This window comes from Ceratosolen solmsi, unplaced genomic scaffold, assembly GCF_000503995.2.
Source record: "Ceratosolen solmsi marchali unplaced genomic scaffold, CerSol_1.0 scaffold17, whole genome shotgun sequence".
Classification (NCBI taxonomy): domain Eukaryota; kingdom Metazoa; phylum Arthropoda; class Insecta; order Hymenoptera; family Agaonidae; genus Ceratosolen; species Ceratosolen solmsi.
In genome coordinates this window covers 1,177,596-1,200,784 of record NW_011948445.1, presented here as the reverse complement: position 1 = coordinate 1,200,784, position 23,189 = coordinate 1,177,596, and the positions used below count along the sequence as shown (strand labels likewise).

Below are 23,189 nucleotides of genomic sequence, written 5' to 3'. Positions count from 1 at the left end.
AAATTTTAAATTAGATGAAATCAATTTTTAAGTTATACACATATAAAAATAAAATATGTTACCACGAACAAGATTACTGCATTATTACATATTTAGGGGGAAAATACAAAAAATATCATAAACTTCATTTTTCATAAGTTAACGATAAAAATATATAAATTCCGCAATATTATTGCACAAACTTATATCTGTATATACACGCAAGTACCATATAAAAGTATAAAAGGATTTAAAATTTTTATTCTTTTTTTATTTAGTTAAGACATTTTCATTGAAGATGTGTCAAATTTTTATAAATTACATTCTTAACATAGTGTATCTAAATTAGCATGTTAAATGTTAATATAGTATATTGAATACATAAAATAACAAAATGTATAAACTTAAAATTTTAATAAAAAAATTTGTTTTAAATATCATATAATAAAGAAGTATTTGATACTATATTATGTATTTTATTAGAACTTATGCAATAGAAAAATTATATAAAATTATTAAAATGCAAACTTGATGAATAAGAAAAATAACAAGCTTTGTAAAATAAAAGATTAGAACGGGTGCTTACAATTAATATAGGGCTACTTTTATTGAATAAATTAGTTATATAATTTATTGTCAATATATAAAATATAATCTACAATAGATTAAAATTTTATCCAGAATATCATTTGAATTTAAAAAAAAAAACAAATTGTTTTGCTTAAATTTGAATAAATTATATTTTTCTTACAAATTAAGAATAATTGTTTTTAAGAACAATTTATAAGAAATTTTAAGTTTAATTTTAATTTATCGACTAATTTAATGTTTCAAACTGTACTTCCCTTAAACTGATTTATTTTCCTATATTTATACATAATTTTATTTTTCGCCATTATAATCAGCACCACCTCCACCATCACCACGATCATTATCGTGGTTATCATGGTTGTCGTCATCGTCATCCTCGTAGTGTTCGGAGTGGTCGTGATGGTTGTCGTAATCGTCCTCGTAATGATCGTCATTGTCGTCATCCTCGTAGTAGTCGTGATAATCGTCGTCGTCGTCATCAATTACTCTACTCTTACGTTTAGTATAATTCTTTCGCATATGCTGAATATTCAAACGGATCTTTAATGGTATATGAACGTTGAATGGTCAGTCGGTATCTGAACCCACAGGATTTATTTTCTTTCTTTTTTTTGCTTGCTTTGGTTTAACAATTTCTTCATCCTATAATACATAGATTAAATAATTTTTATTTATTTAATATAATTTGTAATTTTTTATCCATTAATACTTACTTCACTAGTTTGTTCACTACTTTCAGTATTTCTGTCTCTTGGTGGTGCTCTTTTAAAAGTTGATTTTTCTCTAGCATTTATTGTAGTTTTTCGATGACCTTTAATGGTAGTAAGATTCATTGATATTGGAGCATGTTTTTTAGATGAACTTGTCGATAATGAAACAGGGGGTTCATTTTCTTCATTTACTTCAGCGAGTGCAAATAAATCACCATAACTTTTTCTTAAAGAATCACTGCTTGCAGCTTGTGCCTGCTGTAAAGCTTTCTGCATACCTTCTGATTGATAAATTTGTAATTCTGATGTTGAAATACAATATTGTCGTAATTGATCCAAATGACCTAATACTTGTTCCCCAGATGGTAATCCAGATATTTGATTATGTTTTATATTAGAACGTTTTCGTTTATTAGGACTAGTTACTGGATAACGACTGAGTAAAAGTGTTCCTAATAACTCTCCAAGTTTATCTTCATATTCTCGACACCAGTATTTCAATGCTGCTACTACAAACATATCACCTTCTGTATTTTGTCTAGTTAAAAGTTGTTTCAAAAGTTCTTGCGTGGGTCTAAAATATATAAAATATTTTTATTTTGCCTATATTTACAACTTTATAATTATGAAATAATTAAATAATCTATATAATACTAAGGTACCGCTTACTTTTCTTGTTTTAACATTAAAAGAATAGATGTTAAGGCTTCGGCGTGATTACGGAATTGTAATTTGGGTAGAATCGGCAAGACATAATCAATTGAAAAATCATGTGCAAAAATTAGTTGCCAGAAGCAATACTGTTCAAATGTTTCCCAATTTAAACTAGCAATCAGAAGAGATGACAATGATTCTCTTTTTAACATTCTTAAATGACCTTGCATTATTTGACATACCAAATCCTGTATTTGTGACGAATCAACGGTAGAAACAACTAAATGAAGAAGTTGTGTATTACCAAGAGCTAAATTTTGAAATTCCATATAAATATCGGGCAATATATAACAGAGCATAGAAACGTTGTCTTCATGGCAACGCTGTAAATTGAAAAGCTTTATATTATTTCTTATTAAAATAAATTAATATATTATATATATACCTTTAGATCGAAAAGTAAACATGAATCAAGTTTTTCTTCTCTTTGTGAACAAAAATCTTTATACACTGTTCCTTTCATATCATTTAAAATGTTGCTGTAACAATTAAAAATACAGTAGTCAGTACAAACATATAATAAAATATACGAAAAATTTGTCATTAAAATTAAGTTTAACACGTATCCGACTCTGTCTAAACAGACTATTATTTCATTAGCAATTTTTTCTTAAAGTTATATCATTGTTTCTAATTATACATTCAACAATGATATTACAAAAAGTATAAGATTTTTTTTTTTTTTATTTAAAACTTAAATTTAAAGTTGCAGTTATATATTAAATATATACATATTTAATGTTACAATTTTTCAAAAAATTTTATGAAAAAATGAAAATATTTTACTTATATATTTATTGGAATTATAGATAAAAATATGCGATTTCTATTATATATACAGTAATTGTGCAGATTACGAAGCCTGTGGTAGAAGGTAGCAAAAAATTATTTTTTAAAAAAGTAAAAACTGAATTGAATCAAAAGAATATATCTCAAATAATACGATTTGATTTGATATTACAAAGATCTAGATCAATTTATCAATAATTAAAATTACAGATATTTTTAATTAAGATGTAATACAATTATAGCTATAGTAATATCATTATTAATACATAACAAAATTAACTTTAATTAATTTAACTAGTAATAGAATATAAAATTAATTATGTAAAACTTTTCTTTATAACTAAAAATAAAAATTAAAAACATTAATTAAACATTGTTATGTGACAAGAGTACTTCTTCACCATCTATTAATTCACTTATTTTGAAAGTGTATTCTATAAATAAATATATAACTATTACTAATACGTATATCAATTACATTAATACAGTGTTTGTTGGAATGTAAAATGATACGAATAAATTTAATGGATAAAGTATTATCATCGATTTTAATACTATTTAATCCTAGAATGAGTAAATAAAAAATGTATTTAATAATATACGGATCTAGAAGTAAACGTTACAAAAATCTCTTGTTTTTGGTGTTTTAAATGACTGGATAATATAATTTAATGATAGTTTTTTATACCCAAAACAGAAATTAAGCATTTCTTTAAGTATTACATTAAATGTAAATAAAAACTATATATATGATAGAAGCTACAAAAATATATAGAAATAATATATGAGCCATACTTAAACAATATTCATGAGCTTTAATGAAATGAAAAATATTTTATTTTAATATGTATGTAGCCAAAAATAAACTTTGAATGCCAGAATTGTATAACATTGTTCCATTTTATTTCTAAAGAAGCTTTGCTGTTTTTTTTTAATTGAGAAGTACATTATAAATTATGAGAAGTATTTGATTATATATAACTGAAATTTTGGTTTCATGTTTTGACCTACTTTGAGATTATTTTGCTAAAAACTGTTTCTTTATATCTGAATTTTGATAGACATTTTTATTTTATGAAAACATTTTTGTTGTTGCTTCAAGAAAATTTGTCCATAAAAAGAAGAAAGTTGCTTTCATAGATTTTTTAAATGCCTAATTTGCAGTACTCTTATATTATCGGTTACATTAAACTATCTTTTCCATAGACACTAACGTTTACAAATAACGTTTAGTAGTACTATACTACACACTGACAATCATATTATTTTTAAATTAAAATAGGATTTTAGTAACAGCATTTAAGGATTTTTTCAAAATTAAATAAAATAAATTAATTATTTTATACAAAAACGTTCAATTTAAAAGATTGGAGTATTCAATTAATCCAAAGTAAACAATCCACATAGCAATAGATAATTTTTAGATAATATTAGATACTTTATACATTAATTATCCAAATACATAAGAATCACATAATACTTATTTTAATAATTTATTATTTAACTTCACATTTTTAATGAAATAAGGAATATAAACTTTAGAAATATACTTTCCAATACCGTCCAATACTAAGTTTAAAATGGTAAAATTTAGTTGTTGCTAACAAATAATGAGAAACTTTTTCTTGGTATACTTTTGTTTTTGTACATAATTTTAATATTTTTTTCTACATAAATTTTTTTGTTTATACTTTTTATTCATGTATTCAAATTTATAAAATAATACAGTTTTCTTCAAATATAATTATATATAATATATGTACAATTATTTACTCAATTTTATAACTTCAGTATGTTATCTGAAATTCACAATTATATTCGAAAAAATAGTTTTTACAATACAAGCTAAATAATGTGTAATTGTTTTTTTATTCAACAGATACAAATGACTCAAATGCTGATTTTAATATCATATTTGAGTGGCCAATTTAAAATCATGGCTGACGGAGACGGATTGTCAAATGCCATAAAATTTATTATAAAAATAGGCCTTAGAATATGCATTATAATATACTTTTTTATTGTTTAGAAATTAAAAACGAATAGGGTTATATGAACATACATACATATATATAACAAACATTTTTATAATTATACACACCTATGTTCAGCTTCCCTTTTTTCTTCTTCTTTACCCCAAATTTTTAAAAAATATAAAAGTAAATATCCTATTCTTGGCTGTATAGATTGAAATTCAGCTAAAACTCTAGCTAACAGTTGCCTTCTATTATCTTCTTCTTTACATAATTGAAATTGATTTCTGAACATTACAAACAATGGTGTACTTATACTATCTATAAGAGCATCATCATTTAGATTATCTATAGGGAATATATCTAATTTAATTTGCTTCGATAGTGTATTTGAAAGACAAGAAGCCAACGTTGGCATAGTTTCAGTATCAATTTCATCTTGAATGATCATTTGTACTATTCTTTCCATTATTTGACATCTCGTTTCATTATCTAATTCAAAATGTAAATTTTCTACTACTGTTCTTAATTCTTCAGGTTCTAAAGTTGTGTAAAATGATAAATCTTTTTTAACATTACAACGCATATTAACTTCGTTTCTCAACTTGATCGCAGGTAAAGATGGATCTTCTTCATCAATGTTTTCATTTCTTCTAGACATCCTATAGAAATAAGAGTTTTATTATTTATTATAAATAGTTTTTAATTTTGTTATATTAAATTTACCTTAAAGATACATCTTCTTCTTCATCGCTAAATACTGGTTCCACTTCTTCATTTAATTGATGAATTCCCATTGTCGAATGATCAACATTATCAAATGCCATATCAGTATTTAAATCTTTACTTAGTTCTTCTATTTTACCTGAATATAGGCACATATTGCTTGTTTGTTTAAATACTTAATAATAGTATATAAAAAGAACATAAATAACGAGTACAAGCACAAATAAATATGCATTGATAAAATAATATTAAATTATTGTACAATTAATATTTATGTATAAATTCTTAATAAACAAATTACACATATATATAACACGATTTTGTCAATTTCAATCATACAATGAGCCATGATATAGACTGACCGATTTTACCTATTTGAACAAAATAATAAAAACAAATTGTTCAAATTAATAATAAAGTCGTTCAAAAAAGAAAACCTTTATATATATGAGGGAAATTAACGAAAATACAAAAAAGTGATAAGAGAGTATTAATGACAATATAAAAAATACATCAGTACGTTAAACAATTTTCTATAAATAAAAATAAAGTAATATAAAACTATAAATATTAATTATATAAAATTCAGTGCTGATTTAAATTTTAAACTTCATTTGTACTCACCTTTATTTTCGATTTATGTTAAACCCTAAACCATTTTGTAATTGAAATAAATACAAATTATTTCATCTAAAAGCAGTATAGTGTATAGTAAAAGTATACTATATCCTACTTCTTCCGAAGGTACAAAGAAGATAAATAGATTCTGTTTGTAAAACCGATGAGAAATAACATACATCTTTGAAATTGATGTTTCCAAATAGGCAAAGATAAAATATTTAATGTGTCATGTCTTAAAAATATACAACAGGGATCTGAAAAACTAGTGGAATTTAAACAACATTCTTAAGTAGGATTTTTATTATTTTTGACCTAAGTATCAAGAAAAAACAAAGTACTATTCAAGTTAGTTAAAAATATAAAAATAGATTTCTTCTTAATAAGTTTGTTTTAAATGGATAAATGATGACTTCCTAATTTTAAATGAAAGTTGTGATATTCGGTTAGAGATATTTGTAGATATTTGTAGAGATAATTGATCAAATATTTCATAATACATTAACAAATATTGTAATTACAAAGCTTTAATATGAACATTTTTAATATTTATAATTAAACACAAATTTCATAAAATCGAAAATATTTTCTTTTAAAAAATATTACATTTGGAAAATAGTATTAATTATTTAATAACAAGACAGATTTATTGTACGAAGGTTACAGTTAAATGTATGTAAATAATATCCAAAATTTAGTTCGATTTATTGCAACATGTACATTGATCTTTATGCAAAGGAATATGATCATATTCGTATTTTTATACTACCTCATTCTTTTTTACACAGTATTTGTTTTAGAATTGGCTTCTATAAAAAAAAGAATTCAAATTGATCAGAAATATGACATGTAAAACAGCCATTGATAGAAATATTTATTGTCAATTTATTGACATTTATGAAATTGACATAATGATTTATAGAAACCAGATTAAAGTCAAACCATAGAACTGTTAAAATTTTAAATATTTAATTTTAGCTTTTGATCTCTTGTGTTCCAAATAAGATTATCAGTCTAATATTAGAAATGTTAGAAAATGTTAATATTTATTAAATTTGGGAGATTTATTATAGATGAAAAATGAATTTAGATAGTATATTGCAACTAAAATTTAAACAATAATCTAATTATAAAAAAGAAGAATACTGAGTAATTTTCCTTATATTGATTATTATAGTGGGGATTATAAATATATTTCTACCAGTATTGAAAATACATAAATGCCAGTAAAAATATGTGACCTTTATAATTTATACATAAATATATATACGTAATTCAATATATAATAGTATTGTATCGTATTCAAATTTTATAATATTGCATATTACAAATACAAATTTTAATTAATAACGGTAAGATTGTTATCTAAAAAGAGAATCTGTTTAATTTAATAATGTTCATTTATTTGAATTCTACATATACACATGCATACTTAACATTAATTTTAATAAGATTTTAATAAGTACTTTAAATTCTTTAATCCTTTTTCAATTGTGTAAATAATGCATAATTTAATATGCAATACTATTTATTTAGTTAAAAACTACTTGATGATTATTATAAATGATTCATTATAAAATGTGAATAGCTTTTAATATATATTTTAAAAATTACAATAAGTTGTTAATCACATTCCTAAATATAAATTGATGGTAACTGAAATTAATTTTTAAGTATGCCTATATCAGTAAAGCCCAGTAAAATATGGAAAGAAATTTTGTACAAACTACTTTTTTAAACAAAAATTTATTTATATTATTTGCATTTAAGTTGACTCTTACTTTTGATCTGTAAATTTATATAAAAATAAAAAAATTAACACCACCTATATGTTCATTACTAAAGTCTGTTTAATATGTATGATGTTTTATATTTAAATTAGATGTTTATTAACTATGCTTCATACTAATTTAATATTTAATAAACATAAGTTAATATCATATTGCTGTATCTTCCAATAAATCATATATTATAAAATATACATAATATTTATTAACTATAATATTAGAGCTTCATTAGATACTTTGAATATCAATTAACTGAATCATTATAAGGAAAATTTTTAAAAAGTACCTAATAATCTGGCTTAAAGATATTGTGATATTTTCATTCATTCAGTACATAACAATACAGTACATATTTACCTTCCAGAAATAATGCAAAAAATTTATACATGTATAAGAAAATTGTTAAATTGATTAGTCCTTACCTTATACTCTATAATAAAATGACATAAAAAAGATTTTAATAAATTTTTTATAAATTTTTTTATATGACACTATTTTTGAAAATTTCATGAATGATGTATTTTAACATGAAAAATTTATAATGATAAATTATACTAAATGACTAACCAGCATCAATATTTGGTGGTAAACAAAATTCCTTAAATGTTTCTCTTATTTTGGTCCTCAGTTCTCGATCTAATTTAGGACTGTCAAATAATGGATATAAACTTGGTAAAACACGTTTTTCTAATATTTGACGTAAAGAGGAAAATATGCCATTTCTCACTTTGTCTTCTAAAGCTGGATAAAAGTTAGGTATAATCTAAAAATTAAAATACTGATTATTCAGTTGCAAATGAACATATTTTTCTAGTCAATTAAATCTTACTCTGCACAAGAAATCTAAAAGTGTAGCAGTTACAGCAGGGTGTGATCTCATTGAATTATGCATAACCAGAATAGCAGGTTCAATGTTCATAATATTATCTTTGTCTGATTCAAAAAAAAGCCAATCATAGAAAAGTGCTAATTTTGCATTACTTGCAGCTACTGGTAAGGTACAAGTTGTAAAAAGCCACCCTATTACAGCCCATCGTGGTATTATATCAGAACAAAGCAACTCATTTGTAGGATGAATTACACCAACAATAAATCTTATTAAATCACAACGTAGTGTTTGGGACTCTGGTGTTGCAAGATATTGTTTTTGAAACCATTCCTGATATCGTTTGTGATTACCAAATCTTACTTGACTTGTCAAAAATACCAATTTTCTTTCCATTTCTGGAGTTAATCTTGATTGTAAAAATCTTCTTGAAGTTCTTGTTTGTAATAATTGTAAAACTCCTGTAAAATTTGGATTCAAGGATTTTGGGTTTACAAGCATATCTTTCCAAAGTATTTCAAATTCTGGTATTCTTGCAATATTTTGTAATAATCGTACTAGATCTCTATAAAGTAATTATATATTCATTATAATTTTTTTGCTAATTACACGATACTATTAGAAAGTAGACTCACCTTCCTATGACAAGACATTCTACTATTCTTTCTCTTATTAATAAAACCATAAAATTAACTTCTTTTTGTCTAAGTGTTGATAAGTGAACTGCACTATGATCTTCTATTAATCGAAGATAAGTATATACAATTGATGCTACCAAAAATGGAAATTTGTCTAGCCATAATCTATTTTCCTGAAATATGTCTAAAAGAGCATCAATGAGGAAAAGATTACGTTGAGAAACGTCTCCACCAGCAGCATGTCTTAACAAACTCAAACAAAGATTATCTACATTAGCAACACTGGTTCTAATCATTTCACGGAGAAGCCATAAAAGTTGGCTTCTAGCAATATCATTTAATTTTAAATATCTTTCTAGCACCAACTGATTTAAATGAGCTAAAACAATAGCTAAGCCATCACGAGTGACAAGAGTTAAATCTCTGTAACTCTTGGTTGCTTCTTTAGGCTCTGATAAGATAACAACTAACAGGCCCAGGCACACTTCCTCGTGAGTCTTATCTTTACAAACAGCATTATTAAGACTGTCATGAACCTCTTTTTCTGATAGTCCAGTACTCAAATTTTGTAACACAATGTAACATCGTTCGAATTTCTGCAAAAGAATGAACCCGTTTAAAAGAATTTGAAATTGGCGGCGATCTGTATATGATACGTAGCGCCCCCGAAATTCAGAACCAAACATTTATTATCTTTAAAACCAATGCAGATGTATGATAGCATATGGGATTCTCATCTAAATAATTATATTGTATTTTCTTTGACTTACCATATATTCCTATCATGCTTACCTCTTCCAACTCATCTTTATTTTCGATACAAGATGTAATAAGCAACCGAGAAGTCGACTGCGTTTTTGTGTGCTCCATATTTTCGTTTCCCTTAATCTTTTACTTGTAATTCCTTTAACTCAAACATGATGCTCTTCACTTTCGCTACTCTTTAGTCTTTACACCAACATTCAGTTTCATTTATTTTAAAACACTTATCTCTAGTTACTAGTAGCATTGATATTATAGTGCATTCTTTCACCACATGCGCAATAGAGATACAAGTTTATTGGTTATCAAGAACCCGCGCCACAAGAATATAAAATTCATATAAAATATAAAAATGTTTCAACAAATGTGAATAATAGTAAAATATTACTTAATAAAAAAATTCATTTAATACATTTATTTAATAGATTTATTTAATCAAATGACTAGTTTTAATCATCTATTTTTTATTGTTTATGTTAATTGCAGTATGATATTCTTGATTTTAATATCTTTTATATAGTATTAATTTTGTAAGTAAAACATTTATCAGTCGAAATTACGGAGGATTATTAATGTACTGTTTAAACACTAGAAACTTAAATTTATATGACATAATATTTATTAAGCTGTAGAAGTTATGTACTTAGATAAATAATTTAAATTATATTTAAGCAATGCGCATGCGTATCTAATATTTATTACAATCTAAAGATATTATAATATATTGGAAAACTATAAATTTAATGAATTATTAGTATACATTTTTTATTATGCATTACTTAACATATCAAATTTTTATATGTAAAAAATAAAAAGATACTGGTATTTATTTTTGGATTATTTTAATTGTATATTAATTATATTAGTATAAATTAAAGTATTTATTTCATATTATATAATACACTGATTATATTTATTAAACATACTACATGAATATTCTGACGTAATATATTTTAGGCTATGAAACAATACTACATTTATGGAAGAACTAACGCAAAGCACGTAATACAGATACTCCTATAATACAGATTTTGTTTACATTTTCAAACAGGCAGTATTTATTTATAGTTTTGAATCATATGCAAATACTAGTATATTTTTTTATTTTAATATTTTCAAAAATAAAACAGACGTTTACTTTTAAATATTGTTTCTGATTCGTTATTATTTATACAATACTTTATTGGTTTTTGTGTAAGAGCCTTTAAAATCATATGATCAATTCGTGATTTACGCATTTAATAAGATATTTGTTCTATTCTTCATTCGTAAAAAATATGGCTAGTCAAACACAAGGAATTCAACAGTTACTGGCTGCAGAAAAACGAGCTGCTGAAAAAGTCTCCGATGCTCGTAAACGTAAGTTTTTATTTTAAGAACAAACATAAATTAAAATTTAAAATTCATGCATGTGCAAAATAAATTTAATGCAATAAAATTACTTCAATGATTCACATATCACTACGAAATAACTATTTATTTACTTAGATTTTAATTCCTATAGATAGTTTAAAAAAAATTAATTTATAAAAAAAGATTGATTAGTAAAATTAATAGAAAAAAATTAATTAAATTATTTTGTATGTAGTTGTACATATTAATCAGTTGTTATATAATATTAATGCTATAATTTATTAACTAAATAATGTTAAGATAATTTTATGATGTGAATGATTTAAGATAAAAATATAAAATATATTTTGGTTAAATTAAATATTAGAAACAGCACCAACTTGTAAATGATATTGATTATATTGGTTTTTTAGTGAAATATTAATAATATAATATATATAAATTGAAGTTTCTTTTGATAAAATCATAATAAACTATTATTTTATTAATTAAATTTCCATTCACATTACCATTGCTACTTACAATTATTCTTTTACCATTATTTGAACATTTAAAATATTATATATCTAGTAATGATTTAAAGTATATGCACAAAATATTATATTATATAAATATTATATTGATATCTTATAACAATCTAAATGCCTGTAATCTAGAAGAACATGAATAAAATAATAATTACAAAACCTTATAAAAGCCGAATGTTTTGAAATCAATGTCGTGCCTATATCATTAGTTGAGAAGAGCATTAGAGTTATACTACATATTTACTTTTATAAGTTAAGCCTCAATTTGTAACTATAATGAAAAAATTATTTACAGTGATTGTCTAGATAATAGAGTTTCACCATTTGCTTGAGTAAGCCGAGCAGTAGTGGTTTAGAACAACTTCACAACAAGTTTAACACTTGACATTTAGCATTTTTCATCACAATATACAATAATTATTATGAATCCTACTCCCTATACTTATAATACTATTTCTGTTCATTGGTAATAGTAATCTGACAAATTTTTAATAGAAGAAAATATTTGATATATCAAATAGAAATATGCTGTAAAAAATTAAAATTTAACTAATTAAAAATGTATAAAAATTATTATTTAAATATTGTTTATTAATTCTTATTAACTATTTTTGCATAATTTTTTGTTGTTGAGAAATTTATTAAATAAATCATTTTCTAGATGTGAGATTCCGATCTACATAAAGTCCATAAATCTGTTAATCCATAATGATTCCATAAAGTATATATAATTCAATGATGGTATTGTAAAAACTCACATCAATTCAATGAATATTTGAAATTAATATACCTATACAAAAATATAACAAAATTTATAATTTTATACTTCTACAATATTTTATTTAGAATGCGATTATATGGTACCCAATTTAATGGAGTAAAATAATTCTTTGCATTTATAAATCACTTGGTTCAATATAGATATCATTTTATAATATTAAAAGAAATTTTTTATATTATATATATATATGTATTTGTTATTTAATTGCAAATAATTATTTATATAACAAATACTATATAATCCAGAAGTCCTTTGAACTATTAACATGACTATATATTTTTTGTCTACTGTAATTGATTTAAAGTTATTCTTCAATTTAATTTAAAAACTTTTGTCTTGAATTGGAAATTAAAGGCGGAAACTAAGCAATATATTTAAAAATACTTTTATAGTTTCAACAATTTTTGCAAATGCCTTAAGCAGGTATAAAAATGAATAAATCTGAAAAATATTTGTACAGTTTGTAATTTTATAATCTTTAAATTCAAGATAAACATTGTTTTTAAAAAACTTAATATTTTCCTACATAACTTTAATTAAAAATTCTTTTTTAAGACTTGAAATTCGAAATATTTTTAAATGAGGTTTTAAATATATAATTTCTGTAACGAATATTAATGAGTACAATATAAATATAAAAGATAATAGAACAAAATAGAACTTTTTTTTAGACATCAGATCAATTTTGGTAGAATAGAAAGTTATTGCTACCTGTAATATACTATTTACTATATTTCAATATATCTTTTGCCGTTAGAAGACTTATATAATCAGTAATAAATATTTACTGTATTTTTGTTCGGTATTGAAGCAATTTCGAAGACCGTCGACTGTCGGCATCGCTAGTCTCTCCAGCTCTCAGGTTTCTGTAAACACTTTGGACGCGAATTTTCGTGTACTTGTTATGTGTTCGAGATTGTACGAACGGTCCTTGCCAATAAAACATCTGGCAAAACAAGATGATAAACTCGGGAAAACCCAACTCATTAGGCATCTGTACGGATTCGCTCCGCACCGTACCTAAATTCAAAGCGGTATGTGCTGGTCCCTTTCCTCTGTCAACAAGTTGTCATACTGTCGCCAGATGCGTCAGAGGCAACGAGAGCTCTTCTTGCTGTGAAGACCAAGAGATGACTATGCCTTAATTGACTATGAAGCCACAAGAGGCGATGCCCTCGCTCTGTAAGCGAGGAACACTCTGATTGGACAGAAAATAAGGGAAGGGATTCAAGTGAAGTTCATGACCAGCAAATGTAATTAAGAAGCTCATTTTCAATATTCAAACACTCGATACAGTACTTATTCAGTTAAGAAGTGGAAGTCCAATTTTAACGTAGTTCAAGGAGTCCGAAGACAAGTGTCCAGTGGCAGTCCTCTTGAAGAAGGAAACGGAAAGTTCCTCTCGTAAGTCTACTATTAGTCTTCGTCAGTAGTATCACTATTACAATAATCAACTAAAATATAAGATTCAGAGTTTACGTCATCTACAAGCAACCAAAGATGAAGAGGTTCTCACCAGAAAGACAGTGCGGAATAAGTCCAAACTCGTCAAGATCACGCCAGCTGATGCGAGTCTTGCTGGCCTTACCCTCACCTTAGTCTAAAGTCTGACGCTTATGAATCTATGCAGCAAGCCATTCAACGCTCGTAGCAGACGCAACACGTACCAGTATCCTTTACGAGGTAAAAGTCTTTCAAACTCTTACTTCCATCTGAATAACTATTGCAGTACACCAATATTAGAAAAAGGTACGCTTGCTACAATCTGAATATATTTTCAACTCATAACAGTTACACGTGTCGCGCTCCATTACAACTGTAACCTCAACTACGCACGTACTCACACGAACAGCGCGAGTGTCGACGAATCAAACTTCGCGCCATTCTGTGCTCATATTCGAACCATCACGCTGTACCAGATGAGTGTATGTTTGCCACTGCAACTGCAATAATCCACCATAAGAGAATTCAATAATTGATAATAGTAATACTAGTCAACGTCCTGTAATTGGATAAATAACAATAAACAGCATATACATATACATATTTATATTGAATTATTATAATCTCCCTTTCACTTTGACCTTTCATCGCTATCACACAACACCCGTGGTCTCTGAGTTGTCAACGGCATCAATTTGTATTCTTCGAACCGGTCTTGGTAAAACAAACCGGAACGGCGAGTACATTTTGTACATTATATTTTGGCTTCAAATGGCCTACAATGATATGGTCTTCGAGCAGTAACGTCGCTTGGAATTCTCCAAACTTCTTACATTTCGTTTTTTCCATGAATTCTTTTTAGTCCACGCCTTATTATTTAGCGTTCTACAATATTTTCCCATAGCAACGACGATTGAAAATTTTCGAACCTTCCAATGCCGTGTCCTAAACTTCTCGAATATTCTGTAGCCTCGCTCTGACGTCATAAAGACTTTCGGTCTATCAACAAACCCAAGCACTGCTAACAGCATTGCAAGCTGCCATGCTAATCTTTAAGGGCAGCTTGCCACGCACCGGTGCTCACTGTATCTTTATCAATCATTCAATCATCAGTTATTGCTCACTGTACTTTTACCAATCGTTCGCATCTGTTATACCCTCATCAGCATTTTCAATCAATCAGTCATCAGTTATTAACTCTGCCACATACCAGTAAAATAATTATAATATACGTACATAATTCTGCCAAGCTCTGAAATAATCTAATCTCAAAGGTGAATATCAAACTAGAAGCGCATCACCTACACATTCATCATAAATTAAGGCGCAAGAGCCACAGCTTAGCATGGTCTACTAAGTATTTATTGAATCGCGAAGGTTCCGCGAACGGCCACAGTTGAAACATACGCCACGGCTATAAAGGCAGAGGCATTACAGGGAAGCTCCGCGACTGGCCACAGTTGAAACATACGCCACGGCTATAAGGGCAGAGACATTACAAGGAGGCTCCGCGACGGCCACAATTGAAACATACACTACGGCTACAAGGGGCAGATGTTAGATCGTCACCAACACGTGGCACTACTCAAGGAAGTACCAGAGATTTACACCTCTTATTGCTGTAGGTAGTGAATACCATCACCACGTGAAAAATACTGAAAGGATTTCACAGATTCCAGCATCATCTTAGAATCATATTCATTGTAGTCCGTAAATAAAGAGAAAACCCAAGATACGCTGTTGTTTACATTGAATTAATGCGCCTTCCTCTTTCACTTGCCAGCAATCCTCCCCACCGAACATCACCGAGAAGTTTTTTAGTCTGATCCCAGACAATTTTGTTCACTAGATAATTTTTTTATTAAAACCAATTGATTAAAAACTACAATATTTTTAATTATGTTACAAATACTATATATATGAATGGGATTAATAATTATAAACAAATGTAATTCTAGGCAAAGCTCGTAGATTGAAGCAAGCGAAAGAAGAAGCTCAAGATGAAATTGAAAAGTATAGGCAAGAACGTGAAAAGCAGTTTCGTGAGTTTGAAACAAAGGTAACTAATTGTTTTATATAAGATTATAATAAAATTATATAAATTATATTTAAAAGCCATAAATTCAATATTTAGTACAAAATTGCAGTTCTTTCTCATTTTAATAAGAAAAAAATTATAATAAATGAATTAACCAATGATAGTAAGCAGATTTATTACTTAAATTAAACATATTCATATTTGACATACAATTTATTAGTAAAAAAGAAACTGTTTTTTACATATATATATATATGTAAATATAGCTTTATACCGTTTTTATTCTAGCGATTCTCTTATGAAAACAAATCAGTTGAAAGTTATAATCGAAATTTCTTTGTTTTATAATTATATTATTGAAAATTATAATTTATTTATAACAATATTATATATGATTTTGTATTGTATGCCATTATTCAATATGTAAATGGTATTGAATATATAAAGGATAATAATCTGTAATTATTAATGTTATATATATATACATACTTTATATGTGTTTATAAAGCTAGGGTATTTGTTAACTAAACAATTTGATTATGTTTGTTAAGTAGTTGTATATTTTCTACTTTTTCTAAGTCTTAAAATAAATAAACATATATGTAGCATGCTTTATAAAAAATTTTATTATTTGTAATTATCTTCCTTAGCTGTAATTGGCTTGATGCACTCATAAACACGACTTGCTTTTCAACGTAATATTTTATTCAGTTGATTCTTTATTCTGTTTATATATGTATAAATATGTAATATATAGCGCTGCGCTTATTCCATACTATAGTGAATGATTGCAGTGTATCTTTAGAATTATAGCTTTAGATAAGTCTATTCTTGCAGTTTGAATACATAAAAAGTTAATTAATCAGCATACACGTAGAAGTTCTATGTAGATGATAAATACAAAAATTGTCAAACTTTATATATATAAAAAAAAAATTAAATCAACCTAAAACGATCATTTTTTCTATTTAGAATGACCATCCTAGTCATAGTTTATGAGTGTAATTCTGTTTTCGTGTAAACTATATCTAGGCATAAAATTATATCTCATTTTTTAAAGAATGAGTTCAAGTTCTTTGGAATTATTGAATAATCAAAAAAGTAATTTCAAAAATCTTGTTTAATAATTATTTTGCATATATAGTTATTCTTAAATATTCATTTCTATTAGTTAAGTAAGTAAAATCTATTTTAAAATGTGTTACTATTAGACTGGTGTAGAGAAAAAAAGACAGAAAAGATAAAAAAAAGTAGATATATAGAATACGCTATTACGCTGCAAAAGTTTTTAAGTGTTTTAAATTTGGTAATTTGAGAATGAAAATCTTGATTCTATGGAATAGTTGATTGAATTTATTTGATTTCTTATTTGAACAGTATGTAAAGATATGTTTTCTGATACATTACGATCGAATGCATTCCAAGATCTAATTCGATTAACTTTATTGTAGAACATTTTTTAGTAGATTTATATCCAATAAATTTTCACTAAATTGATTCAATATGTAATAATAGATTATATATAAATTGAATGAATATAAGCAAATGTATGTTAATATATAAATTAATTTAACATTATGTATAATTAATAGTATATTAGTATTAAAATCAGATACAATATGGAATGCTTAAAGTAATCTTTATTTCAGAGTTTTTATTATACGATATATAATTTAAGAAAGTATGTGCATCGATATAAATTTTATTAAAGTTTTACATATTTGAAATATATATAAATATGTATCAATTTGTATTTAAATCTTTTTAGCATATGGGGTCAAAAGAGGATGTAGCTGCTAGGATTGATGCTGACACTCGAATAAAAATTGAAGAAATGAATAATCAAGTAGCAGTACATAAAAATACTGTAAGTATATTAGTAAATTTATATATGTTACGGATTAAAAACTTGAAAGTCGAAAGTGGGAGCGGTACGAATGCACAATTCAATTATTTAAACAAAACACTAGCAACGAACGTTCCAGGCTATGCCCTGTTGACGTCACGACCAATATCGTCATGGTAACAAACATGGCCGTTTAAGAAATAGTGCAATAATATTTTAGGGCTGCGCTGCACACGCAGCAGCTCAGTTTTGCCTCAGTCTACTAACAATTACACAATCATTACAACTAACGCACTATACATTATCAATCCATCTACAGTGACTACAGTTTTAACGGTATACATACATAATAATCAATCAAGTGAATAATCTAAGAAAGAAATAGTAACATTATATTCTAAAATTCATTAAACTAAAATTAAATTAATAACGTATTAGTGCTAAGATAAAACAACGGTGAAAACATAAAAATCATTTGAAGCGACTCACAAATAAGACCGACGCATACACAGGCATGGCATCAGGCATACTACTATTAAAATATCATATCACAGATAAGACCGACGTACACATAGGCGCGGCACCAAAGTATAACACAAACATCAACAATTTAATGTATGCTAAGATAGCATTTATTCATTATACAACAAAAAAGGAAATATATTCATCAACACGCAACAATATAAAAGAAACTTTATATATTTAATCTATCATACCATTATTTATATACTTTATAATTATTAATAATATTTATTATATTATTATATTTAATAAAAGGAACAACGATAAACATTACAAGTAGTCTTGAATAATTGCACTGTCCCTTCCACTTGCCAACAACACCACCACTCAACATCTAAAGGAGGTTTTTCAGTCTGATCCCAGACAATATATATTTTTTATTTCTTTCAATAATTGCATTCAATTAAATTTCTCATTTTCATATGAAATACTAATATATACTTATTATATAATTTATATTAAAATAATTTTTCTTTTTCTTGAAGATGTCATTTATAAAACAAGATTTATTATTTGAATAAATTAGTTAAAATTGTAATTTCATTTATTAAGTTACATTTAAATGTGATTCTTTTTAAATTTTACAACAAAAATTTTTATGAATTTTTTAATTCATTTTAATAGCACATTACCTTAGGTGTAGTAGTTGTATGAATTCAACCATATTTCATACTTAACAATTAAAGTTTCTTCTTAGTTTTTGTTGTGATTTTATGAATAACAAACAATGGTATAAAAGTTTAATAGATCATTATTATTTTTAATAAATTAATTTAAAAATTCTTAAATTTATTACATCTTGATAAGGAAATCAAATGTATTAATATCCTTGTAGTGCCTTTATTTAATATGTTATAAAGTACTCTTAAAACTGTAGTTACAGCACTCTTAAGAATATAGTTTTTCCAAAAATTGACTATTGCTATTATTGTTATTCATATGAATCCATCTTTTTTGTGAAACGGTGAGTCATGATTATACCTCTTATTCAAAGTACTTTTGGTGGTTTCTGAATTCTGAATTCTACATCAATTGAACATAACAGACTTCATACATTAAAATATTAATTACCATAATGAACCAGTTATTATTATCTGTTAACGAGATAATTGTTATCTAATAACTTTTAGAATATGAAACTTTTCTAAATATGAACCTTTCTACAAGGTTATTCTGATTAGACAATTATATTTTATTGTAAAATTTCAAATAATTGAATTAAAAAATTGTAGATAAATGGTAAAGTATGATTTAAAAAGATGGTTTTGCATTTAAAAATTTGTGTAAGCATTAGACAAAATATAATCAAAATCTTTTATTTGAGCCTATGTCATTTCTATATATATATATAATGTACCTTTTTAAATATTTTTCCCTAAAATAATAAGTAATCAAGTGAAGATGATGATGTTTTAACAAGAATATCTAGTATTCATATGATCCTGATAATATATTTATTAATAAAAATATTTTTTTCAGGTAATGCTTAAAATTCTGGATTTAGTTTATAACATAAAACCTGAATTACACAAGAATTATCAAGTTGATGTCTAAATAAGTATAGGCTAGCTGATGCTTATCAACATTAAAATATTCAATAGTAGATATAAATATACCTTTAAATCAGTTAATAAATAAAATAATCTGTTATGTATATTCCTAGTAGTTAAAATTATAATGAAGCTAAAATATGAATAGGTATTACATAATAGCAGAATATAACAATAATTTACAAGTCAGAATAATAAATAGATGAAAATCTTATAAATAATTTACATAAAAATTTTAAAATTAATAAAACCAAAATAAATATAACGCATTTTATTAATTTTAAATATTACTTTATATTATTTACTTTATATTAAATATATTTATTACACTTTAATAATATATGATTAAGAGTAAACTATTATCCAAATATCCAAAAACAATAAAATTAGAATAAAATGAAAGACTTTATGTCACTTCTTACATAACGGTGCATACTAATTTGCTTAAGAATATAGATGGAATAAGAGTAGAATAAAAAAACTATGTATAGGTAGATATTGCTAAAATAATCTACAGAAAAAAGGAGTTCAATGAATTGAGTAATTACAAGTTCATTCCTGATCTGTATACTTAACAAAGTTAAAACTTAGCAAGCCTGTAAGGATTCAAAGTTTTGAAGTAGATTAATGTTATTATTTGAAATAATTCAAATGGAATAAGTACATTTTATTATCAGTTGATTAATTAATTTTCAGCTACAAAATATATCTGTTCAATTATTTATTTATTTTAGCAAATAAAGTTGATTAAATCACGAATTTAATAAATTTATGGTTAACCTACATATATGTGAATTCATTCAGGAATGTTACTGAATAAAATCATATAGTTGTAAAGGAATAAATAAATAAAAAAAACATTAAAACTTGTGTAATGTTCCAATTTGCAAATGTCTAAGAATTAAAAATATTAAGTAATACCTAATAATTTATAGTTTAAATAATCAAAGATATATTAAAGATAAATTTAAGTTAATTGTCATTTAAATATTTGAATTTGATAAGCTTGCAACTTATGATTACCTATGTCAAACGTATAAAAATATGTATTTATATATAATTAATGAAATAAAACAAAATCTGAAATATACAATAATTATAAATATATAAATAATTACAAAAAATTATAAATATATTTTTGAATTTATTATTTATATCTTAACTCATGTCTTTTCATTGTTACCAATTTTTTCTTACTTCTATTAGATTTAATTTTTCGAATTCAAAATAAAATTATATATATAATTATATATATTATGTATAGCAGAAAATTTTAATGAAGAGATTCAAAATAATTATTATACGATTTTTAAATATAATTGTGTATATATTATATAAAGAATAATAAAATTGACTTAAATGCAAGGGTGAAATAACAGTTATCTATTTCATTAAATAACAAACATTGATTGAAACCCTGGATTGACGCTTATTAAACTTATTAATGGCGATCAGATAATGTATTACCTAATCCAAATTGAACTATTGCTAGGTATTTAAGCTTAAGTAGTAGTCATAATGTATTAATAACTTACTGACTTCAATAGATAATTTCAAGGTAAACATTTTTCAAGCTACTTATTGTATTAAAATATATTATCATTCAAATGCAAAAATATTGCAATATTTCTAAATTTACTTGCAAAGAAATAATAGATAAAATGAAGGTAGATTCAATATATTAATGGCATAATAAGTATTTATACGATTTAACAATAGCTATTTAACATTAGAGAGAAAAATGAAAAAAAAAATACATTTCTATTTATTACATTATATATATATCAATTAAATCATATTGAATTTTTATAAATAAAAAACGTGAAAATTATCTACTTCAATACCACTATATATAATTAAAAAGAAAAAAGATTTTTAAAAATATAAAACAAAATTATTAACATTAATTGAGTAATTTCGAAAAATTGAATTAAATTATATTAATTTTCAGTAAACAAAAGTGAATTTCAGCACTGATGTTTTGTTAATATATATGTTTAATTATATTGTTACTTACTCAATTTAAATTATTTTTATACAATTTTAATTTATTTATGAACTTAATATATTTTTTTTTTTTTGTTCAAAGATTAATCAATAATATCAGAGATATCATGGTTTTAAATTTAGAAAAAAATAAAAAATATATTTAGTTCATAAATAAATTAAAATTGTACAAAAATAATTGAAATTTAGTAAGTAACAATATAATTAAATAATATTAATTTTCAGTGAACAAAATTGAATTTCGGCTCTGATATTTTGTTAATAAATATGTTTAATTGTATTCTTTATATATTATATTATCGATCTCGCTTATTCTACAATGATTTATTAAAAAAAAATTAGATTACATTTCTTTATAGGGTTAATTGTATTTATTACTATTAAAATAACTTACGAATGTTTACATGGCTATTTACTATTTTAAAATAAAAACATTACTTTTAAATTCTCACACTGTATATAATGAGGAAACAATTTCATTTAATTATATTTATCAATTATTTATCTTTCAGAATATTTTAAAATAGATTAAAACAATTAAATTACTATAATGAATATTTTTATATAAGAATTTCATCATTATATTCAAAATTATATAAAGATAATTTAAATATGAATTTGTTTATAATTATATTGACATGTAACACAATAAAAATTGTAATAATTAATTTTTAAAAACTGATATTAATTTAAATATATAAGAGAAATGATTATAATATCTATATTTATTAAGTTAATTGTATTTATATATCCTATATTAATTTTTTTGGTTTTTGATATATATGTGTTCGAAATTAGTGATGCATTCTTGGCTCGAACTGCTAATGCTTCAATAGGTTAGTTTGCCGCCCGCCCTAGCAGATGCTCGGGAAGGAGTTAAGTAGAAAGGTTATAGAAATGTCGTGAGTTTGTACAAATATATGATTTATTTTACAATTTATAACACAATTACATCTTAGTGTCTTGCAATCTTCTTGGGTCTAATGTGAAGATGCGATTTCTTGGAACG

General features: G+C 24.9%; 2 protein-coding genes across 2 annotated transcripts; one reads left to right on the top strand and one right to left on the bottom strand.

Moving 5' to 3' along the window:
* Window positions 1-824: 824 nt before the first annotated feature.
* IntS3 (integrator complex subunit 3) lies at window positions 825-10,426 on the bottom strand. Its single transcript, XM_011504453.1, has 10 exons — window positions 10,144-10,426; window positions 9,349-9,947; window positions 8,717-9,278; window positions 8,455-8,650; window positions 5,483-5,621; window positions 4,885-5,418; window positions 2,380-2,473; window positions 1,950-2,317; window positions 1,284-1,854; window positions 825-1,212 (listed from the first exon to the last, which is right to left on the bottom strand). The coding sequence occupies exons 1-10, from the start codon at window positions 10,219-10,221 to the stop codon at window positions 1,138-1,140; spliced, it is 3,216 nt and encodes a 1,071-aa protein (XP_011502755.1). The 5' UTR covers window positions 10,222-10,426; the 3' UTR covers window positions 825-1,137.
* An 843-nt stretch (window positions 10,427-11,269) lies between these two features.
* Vha13 (V-type proton ATPase subunit Vha13) lies at window positions 11,270-20,384 on the top strand. Its single transcript, XM_011504452.1, has 4 exons — window positions 11,270-11,472; window positions 16,176-16,276; window positions 18,024-18,122; window positions 20,103-20,384. Exons 1-4 carry the CDS (start codon window positions 11,391-11,393, stop codon window positions 20,175-20,177), a joined length of 357 nt encoding a protein of 118 aa, XP_011502754.1. The 5' UTR covers window positions 11,270-11,390; the 3' UTR covers window positions 20,178-20,384.
* Window positions 20,385-23,189: the final 2,805 nt, after the last annotated feature.